At 33.3% G+C, this 19,604-nt stretch overlaps 1 protein-coding gene across 21 annotated transcripts in view; it reads right to left on the bottom strand.

The window, feature by feature from the left end:
• SYNE1 (spectrin repeat containing nuclear envelope protein 1) overlaps nucleotides 1–19,604 on the bottom strand; it is a 571,419-nt gene that overhangs the window by 180,278 nt on the left and 371,537 nt on the right. For all 21 annotated transcript variants that reach the window (XM_074309511.1, XM_074309493.1, XM_074309505.1 and 18 more), the window contains 10 exons: nucleotides 18,812–19,149; nucleotides 18,374–18,518; nucleotides 17,412–17,630; nucleotides 16,327–16,589; nucleotides 13,948–14,113; nucleotides 12,011–12,166; nucleotides 6,250–6,402; nucleotides 4,824–5,006; nucleotides 860–997; nucleotides 139–324 (listed from right to left, as the gene is read on the bottom strand). In XM_074309511.1, the coding sequence (XP_074165612.1) occupies nucleotides 139–324; nucleotides 860–997; nucleotides 4,824–5,006; nucleotides 6,250–6,402; nucleotides 12,011–12,166; nucleotides 13,948–14,113; nucleotides 16,327–16,589; nucleotides 17,412–17,630; nucleotides 18,374–18,518; nucleotides 18,812–19,149 (1,947 nt within the window). The remainder of the gene's footprint in view (nucleotides 1–138; nucleotides 325–859; nucleotides 998–4,823; nucleotides 5,007–6,249; nucleotides 6,403–12,010; nucleotides 12,167–13,947; nucleotides 14,114–16,326; nucleotides 16,590–17,411; nucleotides 17,631–18,373; nucleotides 18,519–18,811; nucleotides 19,150–19,604) is intronic.

Below are 19,604 nucleotides of genomic sequence, written 5' to 3'. Positions count from 1 at the left end.
CCACAATATAAATTATAAGTGTTTCAAAGGTTAAAGTTTCATAAAAGTTAGACAACCAAGAAAGAGACGTCTTGTTAGAGTTGAATATTGAGTTGACTGTAGACTAATGACCACTGGAATGATGGAGCTTTCATTTACCTTTGCAGCATCTTGTAGAGTCTGCAAACGTGATCTGATAAGTTGCCGTAATCCCTCTGTCTCTCGTCCCAAATCTGACACTTGCTGAGACATGCCTTCTGTACAATAAACGCTGCTCAGATATTCAATCTTTTCTTTCATTGCCTCCAGATCAATGTGAATTTCTCCAGACTCCTCTAGCATAGTCTAAAATGAAATTATCTTTGGTAATAAATTCAATCTTTCAAACTTTCTAGTTGTCAAACAGATGAAAAAATAGATCCAAAAATTACAATTGGATTAAGTAGGAAGTAAGTCCCTTAATGATTTTTTTCAATTGAGAATGAACTTTGAACATAGAAAAGTATTTATCCATCACTAGGATAGAACTTTTTAATAAAAATAAATCATACCTGTTAAAAACAAATCCTCCCCCTCAACACCCTGATAATTAGTGGATCTAACCCAGGAATAAGGATAAAGAAAGAGTGTGATTTCATAGAGAATTCCAGTTGAGCTAATTTCTCCAACAATTCATTCTGTATTTAAGACACTAGAAATTTGCCTCAAGCACCAAGAAGTTAAAATGATTTATTCAAAAGTACCACAACCTCTTTTTTTTTTTTTACTAACCAATTGGAAATGCTTTCACATCAAGTCCCTGTAGTATTTGCCATAATAAGGCAACTGTGTATCAATTTATCTCTTCAGGTAATATTTGAAAACTAATGCTTAAAGTTACCTGATAAGAAATGAATTGTTCTCGAAGATGATTGGCAGAAGTCCAAGCAATATTTCCATGTACCAGGACCTTAGCTTTCTCTACCCACTTCATTATATATTCCAACATCTCATTATATTCTTCTAAATGTGCAGCTGCCTAAAAAAAATCAATATGAAATAATTTTTGGTTTAACTATAAGAATTAAGAAATCAAAGTTTTCTACACTGTCATTGTAAAGCTACTATAATTTCTCTTTTTAAAATGATCTCATAGACTATAATCTCTTTGAGGATACAGAAATGTCTTATGTAAATTCACTATCTAGCCCAGCAATTTACAATAAAATAAAATACTTGGGGGGGGGGGGTCTACCTGCCAAGACAAATCCAAGAACTATATGAAAACAATAACAAACACTTCTCACACAAATAAAGTCAGATTTAAACAATTGGGAAAATATTAATTGCTCAGGGGTAGGCTGCAATAATATAATAAAAATGACAATTCTACAAAATTTTATAGAACTAGAAAAAATAATAACAAAATTCATCTGGAAAAACAAAAGATGAAGAATATCAAGGAAATTAATGAAAAAAAATATACAAAGAGTAGTGGCTTAGTAGTACCAAACCTAAAACTATATTGTAAAGCAGCAATCATCAAAACCATTTAATAATGCCTAAGATATAGAGTGGCAGATCAGTGGAATAGATTAGATACACATGACTCAATAACAAGGCCTATAGTAATCCTAGTATTTGATAAACTCCAGATGCTAGATAAGATCAGTATTTGACAAAAATTAGTAGAAAAACTGGAAAATAAATGTCAGAAACTCAGGATAGATCTACATCTCACACCCCATACCAAAATAAAGTCAAAATGGATACATGATTTGGGTATAAAGGATGATACCATAAACAAATTAGGAGAACAAGGGATAATTTATCTATAAGAACTTTGTAGAAGAAATTTTTGACCAAAGAAGAATTATAGAATATTATGAAATGCAAAATGGACAATTGTGATTACATTAAATTAAATAGGTTTTGCATGAACAAAACCAACAGAAACAAGATTGAAAGGGAAATAGAAAGCTGGAGGAAAATCTTTAGAGTCAGTGTTTCTAATAAAGATCTCATTTCTAAAATACATAAACTGTGTCAAATTTATAAGAATGCAAGTCATTCCCTAAATGATAAATGATCAAAGGATATGAACAATTTTCAGGTGATAAAATTAAAGCCCTCTACATTTATATGAAAATGCTCTAAATCACTATTGATTAGAAAAATGCAAATTTAAAAAAACTCTTGAGGTACCACCTCACATTTCTCAGATTTGTTAAAATGACAAGAAAAGATAATGATAAATGTTGGAAGTGATGTGAGAAACTAGGATTTTAATGCATTGTTGGTGGATTTGTGAAATGATCCACCATGCAGAAAGCAATTTGAAATTATGCCTGGAAATCAAAAAAAAAAAAACTTGCACACCGTTTGACCCAGCAGTGTCACACAGAGTTTATCCCAAGGAAATTATAAAGGAGGGAAAAGGACCCATATATGCAAAAAAAAGTTTGTAGCAGCTCTTTTTGTGATAACAAAAAATTGGAAAACGAATAGATGCCCATCAGTTGGGGAATGGCTAAACAACATGTGGTATATTAAGATAATGGAATATTAATTTTCTTTTTTTTAACTAAAGGTTTTTATTTTCAAAATGTACACATAGATAATTTTTGGCATTCACCCCTACAAAACTCTGTTTTAATTTTTTCCTTCCTTTCCCCAACTCCTTACCCCAGTTGGAATGTAACCAATATATATTGAACATGTGCAATTCCGTTGTACATATTTCCACAAATGAAATAACTTTTTATTTAAAAAATGAACAAGTTGATTTTAGAAAGACCTGAAAAGATTTACATGAACTGATGCTGAGCAATACAAGCAGAACCAGGAATACATTGTACACAATAACAGCAAGAATGTATGATGATCAACTATAAGAGACTTGGTTCTTCTCAGTGGTTCAGTGATCCAAAGCAATCCCAATAGACTTTGGACAGAAAAATGCCTTCTGCATCCAGAAAAAGAAGCAAGGAGACTAAATTTAAATCAACCATATGATATGTTCACTTCCTTTTTCTGTTTTATTTTTATCTCTCCCATGCTTTTTCCCTTTTGCTCTGGTTTTTCTTGCTCAAAATTATTCATAAAGTAATGTATATTAAAAATAAACAAACTTCCTAGAAAAAAAATCAACTTGACACAAAATAAGTATTTAATATTTTGTTAAATAAAGTACTTATTGAATAAATGAAACTGTAAGAAATAATGAAGTTGATTTAAAAAAAATTCTATCTGGAAGTAAAATATACATAGTTTTAGTGATCTTTTGAATAATTCCCTTTTGTTACATTAAAATTCCTTCATTTCTACCCCATGCAATTTGATGCAAGTCCCTTTGTCATTATAGGCTATTAGGGTGTATTGATGGATCTAAAACCAATTAACAAATATTGACTTGATTTTTCTGATTGCTTATTGCAATCAGACTATTGCAAAAGCAGACTATTGTTTGCCTGCTACAAATTTCTCTGCATTACAGTCTGTCCTCCACTTAACAGCCAAAATTATTTTTCTAAATTGCTGATCTGACCACGTCACCCTTATATGCAAAAAGCTCCTCTGCTCCTCTATCATTTCAAAGATCAAATATAAAACCCTTTACTTGACATAGTCTTTCATAACTTAACCCTCTATCTTCACTGTTCCAGTCTTCTTACACCTTCTTCTCCACCATGTAGTCTTAAATTCAATGATATTGTTCACCTTGAAGTTTCTTTTTTTTAAGAAATAGCATCGCCTCACTGTAGGCATTTTTTCTGGCTGATCCTCATTCCTGGAATGAAATACTTATTTACCTTCTCATCTCCGTGGCTTCCTTCAAGTCTCAGCTAAAATCTTATTTTCTATCGAAAGCCTCAGTCCCTCTAGTTCTAGCACCTTTCCTCTAAAATGATAAATGGTAAATGGAGAGATACCTACTTTAAAAAATTATCTCTAATTAATCATGATGTCACTGGTCCTCTTTGGGGATAAAGGATGAACAACAAAAACCTTTCTTCTGTTGATTATTTTCTATTTATCCTATATATACTTTGTTTATATGTAATTTTTGCATTTTTCCCCTTCCATTAGATTGTAAGATCCTTGAAAGAAGGTACTTTCTTTTATCTTTCTTTGTGTCCCAAGGGCTTAGTACAGTGCCCAGAACATAACAAGCACTTAATAAATGTTTATTGACTGACATTTCACTAGTGTCAAAAGGTATTAAGAAGACAGTGCTGGCAAAAATTTCTGGGGGAAAAAACTTATGATCTAATTATATACTTTTTAGTGTATGAATACAAAGAGAGTCTTGGAAAACATATATAAGTGTCATTTTATAGTATTATTTGTGCTGTTCCTTCCATTAGCATTGGTATTCACCAAAGTGCAATGAGAGGAACCCTGAAACAGTAAGGAAAATTTTTTTAGTATCTGTGAGACCCTAAGTAAGTCTTCTAAGCATTACATTGAGTCTTAGTTTCCTCATCTTTAAAATGAGGGGATTGGATGATTTTTAATATGCTTTGCAAACCTAAATGTATTATATAATTTCTAACTATTACAATGTCTATGATCTTGTGATCAGAAAACAAACAACTCCAGCATTTTCTTAGGCTGTTTTTTCAGTGCATAAAAGTATTCATCAAATAGTTGCTTTTATATAACCTACCTCTCAGTATGAGAAATGTAATATGAAATGTAATTTGATCTAAAAAGAATTTGATTTAAGCACAATTTTTAAGAACACTTCTTTAGTAAATCTTATATGAAATAATCATATTTTGTGTAGTTATTATTAAAAAGAAAAGAAAAAAATAAATTTTGAAGATCTTATGGAATACTAAATGGTACATTTGAAACCTTACCTGATTGAGTTTGGAGAGCCTGTATTCTGCTTGCCTAATAGTTTGCTGGTGAAGTTCAGTCAGTTTCCCAATCCTCTTGGCCAGCTGTTTAGCCAGTTGGCTGTTCTGTTCAGCGAAATCTTGGACAGCTGCATCTAGTTCCATTAGCTTTATATTACAACCGTCTAATTCCTCTCCAAGGGCCTAGAGTAAATATCAAAGTCATATATCCCTCCAAATTTTCCAGTTAATAAAGTTTTTTTTTAATTGCCTTTGTGTTATTTATACAGTTTAGGAATAGTGTTATTCTGATAATGGTTTATTTCTAATTCTCTATCTGGAAAGACAGAATGTATATGGGATCATCATGATGTTTATTTCCTTAGAGCTGGAGTGAGGTGGGTAACATTTTCCTTTTTTTTTTTTTTGCTCCACTCAGGATGAATCAGTCAGTAACTTAACTCCTTGACCTACAGTCTGTTCATTTTTAAAAACAAGAAGTTAAAATTTACATTTGCTCATAATGGAAGTAGAACAATATGTCCTTTTTATTAAGTTCTGAAGTTACCAACTGGTTAGCATGCTATTATACAAATCAGTGCCCCTGAGTGAGGAGAGATGATAAGGATTATGGATTGGACTAGATGTAGGTAAGGAACCACGCTCAAAATGACTATGTTATCCAATGCTAAGTAGCTACTTATTTACTTCCTAGAAGCATTCTGATCAAATGTAGAGAAATATTATTAGTACTATAAATTTATTGCATACAATATCTTTAAAAGTACATTATATTTAAAAATAATCTCCCCTATGATTTTTAAATTTTACATTATTTAATCTACTTCTATTTATAAAATTCCAGAATTTCTATACCACTATTCATTTGATTCTTCACAATAATCACCATGTTATACTAGTTTCCAAGACAAAGAAATAGTGATTGGAATTTATTGAAATTCTAAATCACTAAGTCTCAGGAGCTTTTTTCTTATAAAATGTTAATTTAAAAAATTTCAATAGTATTTTATTGTTCCAAATACATGTAAAGATAGTTTTTAACACTCATCTTTCTAAGACTTTGTGTTTCAAATTTCTCTCTCCCTCCCTCCTTTATCTTCTCCTCCCCAAGACAGCAAGTAATCTAATATAAGTTAACTATGGCCAATTCTTTTAAACTTATTTTCATATAAAATAAGTTAATTTCACTTAAACTTTTCTTTTTTTTCTAAGTATAATTTCTTCATAATTACAAATTGTATTGTGTTAAAGGATAACAATTCCCAATAATGTGATGTATCTCTTGACTGATTGCTGTTTCTTTCCTATAGTATGCTAATTTTATTTTGTTATCTATACAATAATATTTTTCCCCTAATTTTCTTTTCATTTTCTCTGTCTCTATTTTTAAAAATATTAACTCTGAGTGCTAGTCTTCTTTACTTACCTTCTGGTCAGTTTTAGCTTGAGCTAGATCACTTGTCTTTGCTTTCAATTTGGTTAAAATAGTTGTCAATTCTTTTGCTATTCTCTGAATTTTTTGGCTAAGTTCCTGATTCATTGTTTTACTTCTCTGGGCTTCTTTTTCTTTGGATTGGATCTAAAAAATCAATAATGGCAAAATCAACCACAATAATTGTTAATACCAACTAATAATTATTGAATACTTACAATGATGCTGATGGAGTATAGCTTCTAGGGGAAACAGCAGCGAGGAGGTCCCTCTCCACCTCCCTGACCTTAGAGTGCTTCTATTCTAACAATCTGTCAATAATTCTGAAGGTCTTCTAGCTTTAAAATCTTCTCTAAAAATATTCTGGTCTAGGAATATAATAAGATTTCTTTCCTTAGACTTTAGGGAAGCTATATTAGGGACAATGAAGCTCTCTGACCTTAGAGTGCTATTGCTCTGTCAATGATTCTAAAATCTTCTGGCCTTAGAAAAGTTCTACAAATATTGTTGACTGTCAGATACATAATCTGCTGATCAGTGATAATCAGATTCCTACCATAAATTAGCATATCAGTGACATGAACTAGATAAATTTGTCTTCTTTCTCTTGGTTCTTTGCTAAATTCTTTTGGAACTTAGCCCACTTCAATTAGCACTACAATTACAATAAACTTTGCCTCTTGACTTGGATATAATTTCAAGTCTGCAACTCGTGATACCAGTCTGTGACCCCCCCAACCTTTTGGGGGCCTTCTGAACCTCAAAATTTGGTGGCCTGTATGGGGAGAGTCTGGCCTCCCCCGCCTTGATTCCATTCTGTCAAAGTAAGCCCCTCATTTTTTTCTACCTTAATCCTATAGCTTGGAAACCCCAAACAACTGGGAGAAAGCTTGTCTGGGTCATCATGAGTTCCATGCTCAACAAATTTTCCTTGACTGGGGATGCCCAGATTTGGAAATTCTTGTAATTTTCAACAAAGTTTCTAGGGGAACCTTTGCCACCTTTCCATCTTCTCTGGGATGCCAGACGAGAGAGGTATGCTATAGGATGGCTTTTGGCAAAGATGGGACATTCTCTTTCATGTCATTTTGTCTGTGTCTGCATCTCTATGCAGAATATTTGTATCATGTTTGTTCTGTGTGCTACTTTCTGTTACCTGGAAAGATTTAAAATGTAGCCAGCAACACCATCAAAAAAAAAACCTTCTATGTTGTAGTTGAATGCTGGGAAAGATTTCTTAACCTTCTTGATTTCCATCTTAAAAAGAGAAAAAACCTAACTTTTCCTGTGGATCTCAGCTCTGACCAATCTGTGTGCTCTAGAGGGCGGCAGATAGTGGGGAAACTCTAGGTAAGGTTGTCTCCAGACAGTTGCTGTTAACTCTTGTCCAGAGAAGTGACATCCCTTCCTGCAGAGAGCCGCGTCAAGCCTGATGTAGAGCAGAGACTTCTTCTATCTCTGGAGTGCTGTCCTCTTTTATTCTCCCAGAGAATGGGCGTGGGATAATGCAAGGGCTTCTGGGAAGAAGTACTCCAACCAATGAACTTGCTCCTCTTAGAATTCCTAAGGTGTAAACTCCCTTTAAAGGCCCAAACCAAAGGTCTGAGCCAGAGAACTGTCAAGTCAACCTGAGTTCTCACCTTGTAATTGTCCAGACAACCTAAATTCTCACCCTTCTGCCCAGAGGGAACTAGCTGATAATGTCTGGTTTGGTTCCTCATTTCCCCTTAGGGCATCTTACCCTTTGTGAGAAGTCAAAGAGGGTGTGGATACCAGTGTTCTATTTGAAGGAAGGGATATTTATAGTTAAGATGCATTTATACATCAATAGCAGAGTGCTTATAGTTAGCACTTGTTTGCTGTGGTGATGTCATGGTACTATATTTAGCAGTGTGCTGAGGTGATGTGATGATGTAATGGTTCTATAGTTGGCACATGCTCAGTGCACTGTAGTGATGTAATTGTACTAAAGTATTTAGGGGCTGAGAGGACTTGAAATAAAGGGACTCCATCTTTGACCTGCCTCACTTCCACTAAGACTAAGGATTTGGGTGGTCCCGATATACTCCAGAGAGCTAGTCCAGATGGTATATTTTGGCACCCCTGTGTGGGGGCTCTAGAAAGTATAGTATATTTTGGTACCCCAATTTCGGGGCTCTAGAACACACATTACAGTGGGCCACAGAAATAAAGTTAGCTAATTAAAATTAAACTAATATTTTAGCAGATTCTCAAAGTTTTCAGAGCAATGATTAATAAGTTTGCCAATTAGTCATTTTAAGATTGTAAGAACAATTCCTGAAACAATGGAGATAATTCCAGGAATTAACCCCATTCTGAAAGAAAAGAAAAATAAAAAATAAACTAGGTTTTTGTTAACCCTTCCTTGACTCCTATCTTGTCCAGGATTCCCTTCTGTTCCTTTGGGAAAGCATCCCAAAAGGTATTAAGGTATCTTTCCACTCCACTACTTGGATTCCTGAATGTATCTCAGATATGGGGATTGCTAACAAGATCAATATAGCCCAAGTTCCTCCGTTTGCTAACTCCTCTTATCTCAGATCAGATTAAGAAAAGAAAATGCTAAAGAACTTAAGGAAACAAGTTCTTTCCCACCTCTGGAGGTAGAGGAAGCAGCAATAGCCATGGGGACCCACACAATCTTGCCCAAACAATTCTCCAATTCAGTTTGCAGTAATGGGGATGGAGTGGGAGTCAAGCTCCATGGTCAGTATCCTCTAAGCCCTGGCACTTGAAACTATCATCAAAGGGAGATCCTGGCACCAGTCACCCCTGCATTCAGCAGGTTCTGTCCAGCAACTTCCTGGAAATAATTTAGCTGTCCCTGGCACTACCCAGAATGGCAGTGTGAAATGAGAAAACCAGTCAGCTTCTATATTTGGTAAGCCCACCATTCTCTGTTTCAGTTGTGGAAATGTATTAGCTATGTAATTTATGGCAAATTATTTTATCTCTGTCCAGTTCTCTGACTTGTAAAGAGAAATAATAATTGTTGTGAAGATCACATGATTGCAAAAGTGCTTAGCATAAAGCATACTATATGAAACTTAACAGCTTTATTGGATGTAATTGCTTCATATTTGAGAACTTTATGAGTTTTTAGATGGGACCAACATATAATGGCAGTGTTGAGATAAATAATATTATTTCTATGTGTATGTATGTAAACTAGGAGGATAGTGCATAGAGGAAATAGAGTCTCTTTCTTCCTCCTTCCCTCTTTCCTTAGCTACAGGAGGGAAACATGAAGGTTTGAAGACATAAGTGAAGGATTTCACTTGGTTCAGTGAAATTTGTTGCTTGAGATTTGATAGTAAAAGCAACTTTAAAGGAGCTCTAATTAAAGTTCACTAAAGGGATTTATAAATTGTAATATATTTGCACTGATAGTCTTAATGGAAAATTTAAGTGTTTGGGAACTTTAGGAAAACAGAAAAGCAATTTGCTACTACTTTAAAGAATAGCAACAAACAGCCTGCTTTTGAGTTATCTAGAGTCAGACTTCTGAGCATCCTGTCAGTAAAAATTGGCACTTTAACCCTTTCCTGGCTCACAAAAGAAAAATGATATGTGTGAATTGGAAAAATAAATAAATGGCAATTCAGTTAATTCACTTAATTAGAATTTAGGGACTCTCATTAATTAAAGTTAATTTTAAAATCTGTTCTATCTCAATTTTAAGAATTGTCTTTTTTTCTCCCTGAAATAAAAGGGAAACTTATTTAATAGAAATCCTCCCTGAATATTTCCAAAACTGCAATAGTTTGAGAACAGAATAAAGCAGGCCACTGCTATTTTAAAAATTCTGACAACAGATTTCCCATGGTTTTTCCTTTTTGCTCTGATTTTTTCCTCTAATATGATTCATAAAGTAATGTAAGTTAAAATTAATCGATTTTTAAGAAGACATTATAACTTCTTGTTTCTTTAATGTCTTCATATCCTATAACCTTCTCCTGAACTCTATTTCAGCCACATAAAGCAAGAGTCATATCTATTACTAGTGGGCCTTCACTAAATAAAATAATCTTTTTACTATTCTTTAGTTCAGTCTATCAAATCTTCCTCACCAGTTGTTACAAGCTTTTTCTTCTGTAATAAAGCCTACTCTTACAGCAGAGTTCCTCTAATTTTCTTTAAAAATAAAGGACATTTGCAGTGAGAATCCTCTCCTTTCCTATTATATGTATAAAAATGCTGACATCATCCTGCACCTTCTCTTCCATTACCCCAATCTTTGATCAATAAGTGAGTATTTTCCTAGTAGAGGATCACCACATTGCTTACATTCTTAATCCAGACTATTTTAATTTTCTCCAGCAAACTACTCTATTATCATTTTTCCTCTCTCTCCAAGCTCTTCCCATTTATTAGCTCATTCAAACTACAAACATGTCCAGGCTTCCTTATTGTTGTCTCCACTTATTGTTCTAATTCTCTTACTTTTCAAAATTGCAGTCTGAATCATGACCTGGAAACTCAACTGAAATGGGTCTCTCCAAAATTACTAATGACATTATAATTGCTAAGTCCAATAATTTTTTTCTTTTGTCTTCTTTATCACCTTAAAACATCTGATCACTATTTTCTTTCTGGTACATTCTTCTCCTGGTTTTCATTACACTGTTCTCTTTTGTTTCTCCAACTACCTGTTCTAATTGTTCTTCAGTCTCCTTTGCTACATCATCATTCATATCTTAACCCCTATTTTGTTGTTTTGTTTTGCAAGGCAATTGAGATTAGGTCACTTGGCCAGGGTCACATAGCTGTTATCAAGTGTCTGAGATTAGATTTGATCAAGTCCTCCTCACTACAGAGCTATACATTGTGTCACCTAGATTCCTCTTCCCCCCCCTTCCCCTGTACTGTGATTCTATTTAAGAGTCTGTCCTAGACTCTCTTTTCTTCTCTCTAATATTTTGTTAGCATTCTTGCTAGCAAAACCTTTGGAGTCACAACGACCTAAATTGTCTTCTCCAAGTAATTGGCTCTCAAGATTCTTTCTCCCTCCTAATCTCTCTCTAGTCTCTCTAGAGACATGTCAAGTAGGTGTCTCAAACAATGTATATGAATCAGAATTCATTATCCTGTCCTAAAACATACCTTCATTTCAAACTTTCCTATTTCTTTCAAGAGCAACATTATCCAGATCCATAATTTTGGAGTCAAACTTGTGTCTTCACTCTTTATTATGCCATTTATCCAAAAGTTCTATCAACTCCACTAAGAATATACTTAGTTTGGAAAAAGTTCATCACCAGTTTGACCACAGGGTAATGAATTTGTGGTCACACCAATTCTCCAGGGCTATGTATAAATATGATGATAGGTTGTTACCATTTGGGTTCTTATAAGTTATTCTCTGTACCTGTGAAGGGAATACCCAATAATGGAGTTCTGCTATATTAATGTATAACATAATGTATACATTGGGCCCCTATACAGTCAAAATATACAATATGTGCATGTACATTTTAAAGGACTTGAAGCAAAACTTGATGACTCTAAATTATAATAGAGATTTATAGATTTTTTTTTTGCTTTAATGATAAATACCATAACTGTATGTCACTGGATATTATATTCTTGTTCAGGAACATATTTACTAAATAACACTGTTTTATAATAATCTGTTTTACAATAAAAATTTTAGAGTATTTTTTGGAAAACAAAACTTCCTATGTTATTAACTTTTAAAATATTTTTTAAAAAGAAAAGGTAGAATATTTTTTACCTGATCACGTATAGTCCCAATATCCATTGCTATTTCAGCTAATTGAAGAGAGAGCTCAGAAGGTAATATTGTGTAAAGACCCAGGTATTTATTTTTCTGTTCTTCAGTTATTTTCTCAATGGCCTGGTAGCGAGTGGTGGCTTCAGTCAGAAGACCCTACAAACAAAACCCAAATCAAATCATTTCTGACTGCCTAGAAGTATAGAGAGAAAACTTTATCAAGAACAAGTAGAGAAGGTTTGTGTATTATGCTTAAACCTGTAGTTGGGTACAAAAATAGGGTCAAACTAAAGTTTGTGATCACAATTGTGAACAGTACTGATAATAAACACATTGTTAGGGGTTATCTTAGCTCCTCCTGTATCTGGTAATGTCACAGGTTTCTTCAACTTACAGAGAGATGACTCTTTACTTTTCTTATTAATATTCTTATTACTAATACCCATATGCTCAGAAATTACGTCCTAAGTTCTTCTCATTATTGGTAATGTACTGTTGCCTAATTGTTGATTTCTGGCTGTTTTAATGGTGAGAGGACAGTAAAATAATCTTTCTTTCCCCAACTAATTCATGCCAGTATAGGAATAATCTTTAGAGAATCACAGAGAGGAGTACATTCTATCAGAAATACAATCTTGGTAACTGTCAGGAGGAAAGTAATTCTTCATCCCTTAATAGGTATCAAACTGTCTTCCTTCTAAACTGCCTTTATAATAGTCTTCTATTAAGGATCCTTTAAGGATATCTCATTCTCATAGACAGACATGAGAAATCTGTGTGGATTATGAAGGAGATTGAGTAGAAATAGGAGGCAGGGTTTCTAGGTTTATCCCTTAACTCCAATTCCCCGTATTCTTTCCTATCTGCCACTAAAGTAGCACTTAATTTCTCCTCTTTTTTAACTGCAAATGAGATGAGAACTTTTTAAGTTTTACTCAGAATGTTTTTTTTTTTCTCTTCTCCTATCCATGAAGAAAAAGAAAAGACTACCTTAAAGATTTTATTGTACCCCATTCCCAACCTATTGTCATTGAAAGGAAAAAAAATATATTTGTGCTCTAATGTTCAAACAAGCCCTACTAAACATAGGATAGGTATTAATTACAATTATATTTTTGCATGCTATTGTTAAAAATTGGTTGTTATTGTTAAATTGTTTAAAGTTTGTTATTATTAAAATTCTGTTTTTATTACATAGAGGTAATTATTGTTGAGTTTGTTTTCTATTAAGCAGTGATGGCCTTTATGATCTATGTTTAGTAGTTTATACTATATTGGCATATACATTGATAAGCTAAGGATTTCCCCACAAAGCAATCAATAGTCTGATATTATGTATTAAATATGTTTCTCTTTACAAAAAAAATACTATAGTTATTTTCTAGGGACATTTTGCAGGCATACTAAGATTGAGGCAAAAACATTATAGGAATACTTGTTCTCTAAAAGATTTGCTAGCATAAAGACCTCAATAGATAGGAGTCTTCCTTCATTTATTTTCCTGGTTCTCAGTGTCTTTAAGCTAGGTGGTACCTAGATAGAAAGCCAGGCCTGAAGTCAGGAAGACTCATCTTTCATAGTTCAAATCTGGCCTTAGACAGTAACTATAGACAAGTCACTTCATCCTATTTTGCCTCAGTTTCCTCATCTACTAAATGAGCTAGAGAAGAAATGGCAAAACACTCTAGTATCTTTACCAAGAAAACCCCATGCAAGGTCACAGACAGTCTAGCATGTCTGAAAAAATGACAACCAAATCTTAGTCTCTTAAACACTGTTCAAAATGTATTTATCTTACCCAAAACCACTACCACACTCCATGTGCCCTAAAATTTTCTCAAAAGGTTCCACTCACAATTTTCACAGATGCATTGTATACAAAAACAACCCCCCAAAATCCTTATAATCAAAATGGGGATAAAACATAATTTTTGTACCTTCAATTCCTCAAGCTGAGCATCTATTTCTATTGTAGGATTTAACAAATATTCATTTGTTTCCTGAATCCAAGACTTTATGGAATGAATCTTGGTCTCAACTACTTCACGATCCTTTAGTTCTTGCTTTACCGACTTCCCATTTTTTTTCACTTTCTCTTGCATGCTAAAGAAATTTCAAAGAGAGAGTTATCAAATGAATTTAAAAGAAAATAAACAATCAGTAGATTAAAATATAGAGTCCAAAGAAGAAATCAAACCTCTGAAATCTAGAATTACCATATCCAGCAAATATATATCTTCAAAAATAAATTCAAAGAAATACAGTGACATCAACTTTGCAAATAAAGAGATGATATGGTATGAATTTTATTGGACAAACATGCATTCCATTTACCTAAGTTTTCTGGTGCAGTTTAATTCAGGAAATGTAGTTTTTTGGGTTTTGGGGTTTCTTTTAGAAAAAGAAGGTATAGAACAAACTCCAATTTAGACTATGAAAAATTAAGAATTGACTAAATCTTTGTGCCCCATTTACAATTAATTTTTCACTAAATTATTCTATGTCTTCACTAATGCTTTATGAAGGATAAGCCATTAACATAAGTCACATCTTAATGAAGGATATTTGCTTAACTTTATAATAATTAAAATATATTTATAATAAATAATAATTATATGGTACTTGAAAATTTTCAAAAAGTTTTATATATATTTTCTTATTTGATTATTTTGTCAAAGTTATGAGGCAAATGCTGTAATCTTTTATATATGAGAAAATTGAGGTACAAAAATTACTTGTACAGGGTCAACTAGTAAATGTCTGAGGCAGGATGTGATCTTAGGTCTTTCTGACTCTTATGTTCAGTATTCTATGTACTGCATCTTACAATTTAAGTCATACATAATTACATATGATTCTGGTATCTATAGCCAATGGATAGTTTTATTTCAAATAACTACATCCAAAGATTTTTAAAGCCACACTAAACTTAAATAAGGATGGTGTTATGCTTAGGGTCTTAGTTTTTAATTGGCTTATTATTTTTAAATTGTAGTTAATCCTATGGTTTCAATGACCAAAGCTCTGTGAATTATTCCAGAAAATAGTGTCACAGGTCTGGTTGTTAAAACATCTGAAAGTAAGAAATTGTATGTCTAATTCTCTATTAGATATATCCACCTGGGTGTCCTGATAGCTGAGATTTCAAGCCTGAGTGACTGGGATGATTTTACCATTACAGAAATAAGGAAGTCAGAAAAAGATGAAGATGTAGAGTTCTATTTTGTATATGTTAAGTTTGAGGAGTTATCTTTTATTCCTTCCTCTCCTCCCTCTGACAAGGTATGGTCAATTTTACTGTAATTAAACTCATTTACATCCTTTCTTCTCCCTTTACATTGATATTATTCTAATTTAATCCATCATCACTTTTCTTTATGGATTTTGCAACAGTATCTTCAGATCTTCAGCCTTCTTATTCATGGGCTCTTTTATATACCCCATTTTATTTAAGGCTTTTAGAACAACCTTCCTAAAGCAAAGCTCTGATAATTTCTTTTCAACATAAGAGCTTATTGAACTTCTACAACAAACAGGTAAGTCAGGTTAGCTGAAGTAGCAAAACATTTTGAAGGGAGGTCAAAGGATGGTTTGTCTCAGGTAGAGCAAATCTCTACTACCACCACAAACCTTCATAAGAGGGGGAGACCTCCCAGGATCCTTTGCCCAAAGCTTATGAATAACAGTGACCCTCAAAATTGCCCCATTCTGACAACACACACATCAAGGAGAGCAAGCCTTTTAAAGAAGGGGCCCACCATCCCTACCACTCATTTTACAAACACCAAACATTGACAAAAAAGCCAGATTAGCCTTATTGCCCTGAAAATGGCAACATTCCTGCAGATGCAGATGCTAGCCCAGTCCATGAAGCTATTGTCAAATGGACCAATTATTGTAAAGAAATAACCTGATAGCTGTATTTCTCATTTTCTCAGCAATATCACATATAAAAAATACAGGAAAATCCTTGATAACATCAAGTGGTTCAACATCAGGATTAGAACTGATATTGATGGAAATAACTGTATACTCATCTTCTGTTTTTCTACTGCATACTAAGAATTATTAGCCCTTGTACCTGCCTTTCAGTGGAACCCTCCTATATGTTTGCTCATTTAGATCAGGGGTTGTGATGCCTTTCTAATCTCTAGGGCTTTGCACATTAAGTTAATTGCAAATACCTTTTCATTCATTTAGCCATTCATATAATGTACAAAACACTGTGTGTGAGATCTTAGAGATTTTTAAAACCCAATCTTATTTTTTTTCATATGTTCTTATGTCATTCTATAATGGAAAGACTGAATGCTTACTTAAAACATCTATCTTGCATTGCTGTGATTTCTTGAATAATAGGTAGCTCTTCTTCAGGAGATGACTCGACTTCTCCATCATGTAGCATGTTCAGTGCCTGTTGCTTCAGCACACCTAAGGCTGCTTGCTGCTGTTCCACTTCAAGAATAAATGTGTCATGATATTCAAGGAGTGCCACGAGTTCTGTTTTTGAAGCTTTCTCTGCTGAGCTTCCAGGTAAATTTTCTTGTAGCTGATCTATCATTTCAGTGGCTTTTTGAACCTAAAGATGCATATAAAAGTTTATGTCACAAAAGAAATTATTGAAAATCCAAGATGAGCAAGCATTCAAATAAAGGCAATTTTACCCCTAATTTCTGCTCCAGCCATTCTAATAAACATGTCAATGACACATTTGGCCAGTTTAAGAATAATTGTGTAATCTTTTAAGCCTGGAGGATATAAATACCAAACCATAATTGGCATGAGGGAGGAGCAATTCCTTGTCATTTTAGGTAACATGCTCTAATCTCAAAATAACCAGCCAGGAGTTATCAATGATATAGGGTAGTCAAAATTATTCTTGGAAATACTGCTAGCAAAAACTGAATGGAGTGATTTTGAATTTTTATCTGGAAACATTGATTTATTTTGGGGTTAGAGAAAACTTGACAAATAATTTAACTATTCAGACTGCAATGATCTATGTTTCATGTTTCCTTAGTTAATCTGAATACTTTACACTCTTTTGGAGCCAGCTAGAGAAGACAAAAGGCAAAAAGTCTATTTACCTATACATTCCATGTGAAAGCTTTACAGATGTAATTTTGCCTAATATTTTCTGACGTTAGACTGGCTCTCAATTTGGATAAAATTATGTATTTTTCACCATATGTGTTTCTTTTGTGCATAAATTTAAAACAGTAAAAATAACCCAACTAAAAAAACAAAAACAAAAACAAAAACAAAACTCTTTCCATTTACTAAAAGTGTTGGAGTCAAAAGATAAAGATTACAATTTTTATTCTGAATAAGTTGTGTAATCTCACTGGATCTAAGGGTTTGGTCTAAACCTCGTGATCCCTAATACACTAAAAATAATTACCTTGCTATTGAAGCTTTTCCATTCATCCACTGCATCCTCCAGAATCTTCTCCTGGTCCTGAGCTACAGCACGAATGCGTGTCCAGCGTTGCCAGACTGTAGTCATTGACCTGCTGATTGTTGCCTTGCTGGCATCATTTCCATTTTTTTCTAACTGAGAAGCCTTTTCTTCTAGGGCTATAATCCTCTCATGGAAAGAGCTCACTAGAGATACTAATGACTGAAACAATAAAAGAAAAATGGGGAGGGTTTTTTTTTTTTCTGATACATCAATAAATGTTACCAAATTTTAATTCTTAGAATGTTCTGAGTGAGGTAAGTGCTAAAGGGTCTATACTTTTCCACAGAAAGATATTCCCTAGGTTTAAAAAAGATCTCGAGGTTACAGAAAGTTACAAGAAATCTTTCTTGATTTAAAAAAAAAAAAAGTTACTTAGAATAAGATACATTTTTAAGTGGAGAACGGTCTTATCTATGAAAAGTGACTTTCACTCCAATATTTGAAATGTCTTATTGTCCATATTTTAACTAGTTGTATAAAAATAAGTGAACAGGATCGGATATAGAGCCTCATTCAGATTCAGACTTTATTGAGACTGCTGTAAAACAACTTAGAGTTGTTGTTTTTAATTTATTTAGTTGGTATGAATCATTCTTTACCATCACCAGCAATCAGCATTTGTTTAGTACCTTCTGACTTGCCATGCCTTCCAAAAGCATACCATGTCATTATGCTTTCTTAGAAAAATCACAGAAGTGCCTTTATTTATAAATCATGGAAAAGTATTTCAGATGGAGAATCCTAATGACTGATGATAGTTACTTACTGTTAATTGAAAAACTATTCAAGATATATTATTATCATTTATGGGGCTTGGATGAAAATGAAACAAGGTTTAAAATGAACTTTTTCGATAGTTTTACTTGAAAAAGCCCACTAAAATTACATAATGCCAACCTTACCTTGTGGTCGAGCAATTTTTCTTCTGCTCCACAACTAGAAGCAGCTTTGGATACAGAAAACTCAGATAGTTTCTTTTCAGCCTCATTCATTAATTCAATAACCTCCTCTCTTGATTTCTGGTAATCTTGCCATTGAGTTGCACATCTTAGAGGGGAAAAATGCAATACTAATAAATCATTGACAAGAATAAATAATATGTAATCACATATTACTATGCAGAGCTCTGTCTTTAATTATATATAAAAATGCCAAAAGAACTTTGGGTAAAAATGGATGCTAATATATGTAATTATTCTACTCCTATTTCCACTGCAAAAATTCTCATCATTCAAAATTAAAACACAAACACACACACACACACACACACACACACACACACACACACACAAATATACCCCTTCAGAATAAAGAAAGAAAGAAAGAAAATAAAGAAATACCTTTGCAATAGGTCTAATTGAATTTGGGATTCCTGAATGACTTTCTTGCCCTTTTCATCTAAGGAAGTCACTTTCTGCAGCAGTTCTTCTTTTCCAATGGTTTTGATAAATGGTTCTAGTTTAGAAAGCAAACCTTGAAGTTCTGCCAGATGACTATGGAACTCATTTTCAGTGCTGAAAAATTCCATGTGGCTTCTTAGGTTTTCCTCTGAGCCCTCTACATCCAATCCACTGCCTGCCATCTGTAATAACTCTTGAGCATCCTCAAGCCAGTCTTTTGCTGTCTGAAATACTTGGTAGTATTTCTGACACAATTTATATACTTTAGTCAATGTAGCCTATAAAAACAATAATTGCAGATAAAGAAAATGATTTAAGAATAAATAATGACACAGTTAAACTGGATAAGACTCTATTATAACATCACTGATATACTTGGGTGATTCCATAATATGCAACAAGATAAACTTTAGAATATATGAATCATTCAACAATCTATAAGTTAATTTTCCAACAACTTCAAACAACCATAACTGTCTTTTGAACAGGATATGTTTTTTACATGTACTGATAATACAAAAATAATCCCTAAAAAGGAAGCAGTGCCATAAATCTTAGATAAAAGCTGATGAAATGAAGAAGGGAAGACCATGTTCAACAATTCATTGTGGTTAGCTTGTTGGCCAATTTGAAAAAAAAAAAATAATGCTTTTAATGCTTGGCAATGCTTACAAAAACCAAGTCTCTTAAAAAAAAAAGCTTTAAAGGCAGATTTATAAAATGAAACAAAAAA

Source organism: Sminthopsis crassicaudata, chromosome 4 (genome assembly GCF_048593235.1).
Source record: "Sminthopsis crassicaudata isolate SCR6 chromosome 4, ASM4859323v1, whole genome shotgun sequence".
NCBI classification, from domain to species: Eukaryota; Metazoa; Chordata; class Mammalia; order Dasyuromorphia; family Dasyuridae; genus Sminthopsis; species Sminthopsis crassicaudata.
The sequence above is the reverse complement of the archived record's forward strand: the minus strand, read 5'-3'. Positions and strand labels throughout refer to the sequence as shown.